The sequence below is a fragment of the Erithacus rubecula genome, assembly GCF_903797595.1.
Source record: "Erithacus rubecula genome assembly, chromosome: 3".
In the NCBI taxonomy this organism is placed as follows: Eukaryota; Metazoa; Chordata; class Aves; order Passeriformes; family Muscicapidae; genus Erithacus; species Erithacus rubecula.
The window spans coordinates 27,427,436-27,431,664 of record NC_136689.1 but is presented as its reverse complement, the minus strand read 5'-3'; the positions used below and the strand labels follow the sequence as shown (position 1 = coordinate 27,431,664).

The 4,229-nt window shown below is 35.8% G+C and overlaps 1 protein-coding gene across 1 annotated transcript; it reads right to left on the bottom strand.

The window, feature by feature from the left end:
- Window positions 1–1,618: 1,618 nt before the first annotated feature.
- On the bottom strand, window positions 1,619–3,952 carry NPVF (neuropeptide VF precursor; the record flags this gene model as incomplete). The annotated part of the gene is made up of 2 exons (XM_079299346.1): window positions 1,619–2,044; window positions 3,812–3,952. The coding sequence occupies 2 exons, from the start codon at window positions 3,950–3,952 to the stop codon at window positions 1,619–1,621; spliced, it is 567 nt and encodes a 188-aa protein (XP_079155472.1).
- Window positions 3,953–4,229: the final 277 nt, after the last annotated feature.

The following is a 4,229-nucleotide window of genomic DNA, read 5'->3' as shown; positions in this document are numbered from 1 at the left end:
ACTGTGCATGGACACTGGGAACATGTGTGTGCATGAGCTGACAGCAAATCTCAAGCCAGGCCAGCTGGAGAACAGAGTGGTCTGATTGCCAGCAGCTGAGTCAAAGGGACCTGAAGGTCTGGGGGCTAGGATCTGGAGAGAGACAGAGTCTGGTTCCAGGCTATTGAACAAACTGAACATCAAAGGGCTGCTGGTGAAGGCACCCATTTGTGTGTGATTCTAATGTCAGTTTAAAGCTGGTGAGCAGAAGAAGAGGTGTAGGATCCAGCTGCCAGAAAGACAAGTTGCCTTTCAGATTTATGTCTAAGATGACCCATAAAAAGCAGAAAAAGTGTTTTCTGAACACTTGATTTTTTTTTAGCAGCTTATGACACAAAGCAGTTTTTATCCTGCTTCTGATTGTTATTCATATTGTAGGCTTCTTTTTATTTGAACCATGCATCTTTATTAATTTTATGCTTCTTTTAATTCTGCTTAAAATGCTTTAAATTACACAGCCATTGTTCCATAATTCAGTTTTACAACCAATAGGACATAAGTAGCACAGAAATAAATAGAATTTACACTACACTGCCACTGAAGTAAACTACTGCAACAATCACTACAATAATCATTGTCTTGTATGTCAAGGGTTTGTACAGAAAAAATGCTCTATGCATACACAAAGGCAGGTTTGCATTTCAATTCACACATTTCCTTTTCATGACCTTTAGTTTTGAAAACACACTGCAGCTTTTCCAAGTCTTTCAGATTCCATCTTCATCATTTCATTCCAGTATTAATGTAACTGTTAGAATTCATATCCCTAGAAATACCAGACAAATAAAACAAAAGCTGTTATAATTAGGTGAGACAGAAAGGAATGAAAGGAATCAAATTAAATGAGAGAGCACCTTGGCTTCTAATATATCTGTTATATTTTCTGGTCTGAACTACTATTTTATGCATGGAGGTCAGGGGCAGCCAACTGAAACTTGGTTACAAGAAAAATGGGCAGTTCCAGTAAGGCAGCAGCTATGATAAGAAGAACTGTTACTGAAGAGCTGGTTTAAATTATTCTTAGTAATAGCAGGAAATAGTTTTTCTATCCTGAAAGAAATTTTGAGATGTCATAAATTTTTTTTCATTATAACATGGAATGAAAAATCAAAATATCAAACATGGTCTCAGTAAGAAAATATGAAAAAAAAACCCAGGATCACATGAGAAAAAATAATTTTCAGAAAGCTGCTGTTCAGCTTAGAATTTTGTCTTTTTTAAAAATCTAATTTGCATTAATTTGGAAAATGGAAGAGTAATTTTTAGGTAAGTTTGTAATTTTATAGTACTGAAATGGGATATTTTAATGATTCTGAACCTTCCTTACCAAAGCTATAACTTTTCAAAGTGAAACCTGATCTAAAAAATCATCAAATCTAATCCTGTCATATGAACATTTTCAGATTTGGCTATTTGGCACCTTCTCATTAGAAAAGGCTTTATAAAAATATTCTTTACTACCTTTGATGAGACTTTTTGATTTGATGAAATGCAATCTTTCTTTTGGCAAATTGAACTCATATTGAAATGCTTAGGGATACTCCTAGAGGAATTCTAGCTGTATTTAATCATTGCTGACCTATGATTTAATATGCATTTTAATATGTGGCTTGAACACTTGAGTAGCATTACCTGCTTCAGATTCCTGAATGTCTTGAGGCAGATTGACAGCCAGTGACTTCCCAAATCTCTGTGGCAAATTTAGAAGTGACTGACTGGAACCTTTAACAAGTGGAGATCTCCCAAGCCTGTGTGATACCTTTGGAGCATGATTAGGTACATTCTCTCCAAAAGCTCTTCCAAATCTCAGGGGCAAATTAGCAAATGGTTTAATGCTTCTTTCTTCTGGATAATTTCTTCCAAATCTAAGAGGTAAATTAGCAACTGAATTTGGCATCATGCTTGCTGTAAAAGGGTTCATTTTAATGATATCTTTTGATCCCCAGTCTTCCATTTCATCAAAATCGAGACTCCTCTGCTTTTCTTCCAAAATATTTTCTTTAATCTAAAGAAAAATAATTTTTAAAAGGATACAATCATTTTATAGGGAACTACTCCAGCTACCAATGACACAAAGTATTCAATTTCATACCTCCTTAAAAAGCTGCTGGGTCATGGTCTTATTTTTTTGAATATGTAATATTTTTTAGTTTTATTTGCTGAACTCCATTGTAAGGTGAGCACCTTCATATAGAATACTTAATATACTGACATTGTCCTGCTTACCTTTTCAGAACTCTGACCACAGGGGCATATTTCCATATTAGTATCAGCAAATGGTTGAGCTCAAATGGTGTCAGCTGGAAATATTTCTGGACACAGGTGTCAGTACCTGTGCAATCAGTCAAGGCAGGACAGCATTTGCTGTCAGGAGGGGAAGATGCTGAACATGTTTAATGACTTCACACAGACTCAGACTCTTCCTCATCTGGTCTGGATGAACAGGAGGATGGAACAAGCTACCAGAAGGTATAGTTCACTTCTTCCTCAGCATTGGGTGGGTGCTTTGAACCCAAAATCCATCCAGGCTGACAGACAGGGAAGGAATGGAAAGCTTTAGGGTCAAGTTCACAGCATGCCTGTTCTGGCCTTGCAGCATAGGGGTTGCCCTGAGCTTTAAATTGCTTTAGCCATCCTTTAGTACACAAGATGCTATGGGAGCTCCTGGGCTCCTAATTTTTGTGCAACCAGCACAAAATGTACTTTCTGTATCTATGGTGTCATACAGTGAAGAACTGAGGCTAGTATATTACCTGTCTCATGATGTAAAGGGCATTTATTGCCTGAAAAATAGCTTTATCAATATGACCCTTCTTATAGAGCAGTATTCTTCCCTCAGAACATTAAAAGTCGCTTACTTTTGTGACAAGAATAATTTTCCAGCACTTAACAGCAAATATGTACAAATACAGATTTAAATTTCAGTTAAAGACACAGATGCTACTAATCCTAATTTCACTTCCTCATCCCTATTTGATTTTCCTGTGAGCTTCTCCAGTTACTGGCAGAGAACGGGAATGAGCCATTCTAGTTCATACTTCATGATTAAAACTTTAAATAAACTATCCCTCTGATTGCACGTGCACACTGCTTCTGGAAGTGTATAAAAGATAGTGAGCTAAAGTTCAGAGGATTTGACTAGCATAATTGAAATTGTACTTTGATTTGAAGGATGTTTCTTATACCCAAGATGATAAGTCAAAAAGAGAGGTTGGCTCCCATTTCCTAGGGAATATTTGCAGGGAAGACATGAAAAATAATACAGATGAAGTGTGCAAATTTCATCTGGCACCTATTGGGACATAATAAATGTGCAACCCCGCATAGAAATTTTTATAGGCTATTTCCAGAGTAAAATTTTAAGACCATTAACTATATTAGATTTAAAATGTTCTCTGTTTATCATTATTCTTTGAGCATTACAAGCATGCCTTTATTAATTTTGGATTAAAAATCTATCTGTTATATTATGTGCATAAAATGCCTGACAGGAATGTTAATTGAGGACTCACTGTGTAAGTAAGAAGCATTTCAGAAAAAGTCGCAGCCTAATCACAAAGCTGTACTGCAAGAAATTGAAACATGAGTTGATTTATACAGTATGTGTGTTTGAGTAAATAAATTTCTTGAAAATTCTTTCAGCAAGCTTTTTTCTACTGCTAGTGCTGTAATGCTGAATGCTGTGGAATAAGTTTAGGACAGCCTGTGCTGAGTTTGCTCAGGATCTGACCCACAGTTCCCCCCAGCAATGCCATAGTAATACAGATCTTACCTTGTAATATTTATCATCATTGTCTTCTCTGCTCTGCAGCCTGGACTTCATTGCTTCATTTAGGCACATGCTCTTTGGTGTGAGAAAGATAACTGTAGCTAAAGCAAACAGAATAAATTTCTTGGTTGAAATTACTTTCATTTTTCTCCAGTTAAGCTTACTTAGAGAGCTCAGAATCTGTACAGAAAATAAAACTGCCATCTTTTTATATAATCAGAAAACAAAACAATTTTTTTTTTCTGCCATGACATCAGTCTCTAAAACTCCAATTCCCAGTATTAATTAGGGAAGTAATTTGAATATATTTGAAGAATGTTGGGAATTTCTTTTAGACAACATAACTTCTTGTTAGGGACAAGCTGACTTTACAAATATTTTCTTCTGGTGAAGTATGTCTTAATTAGCTAATTTTGAGAGC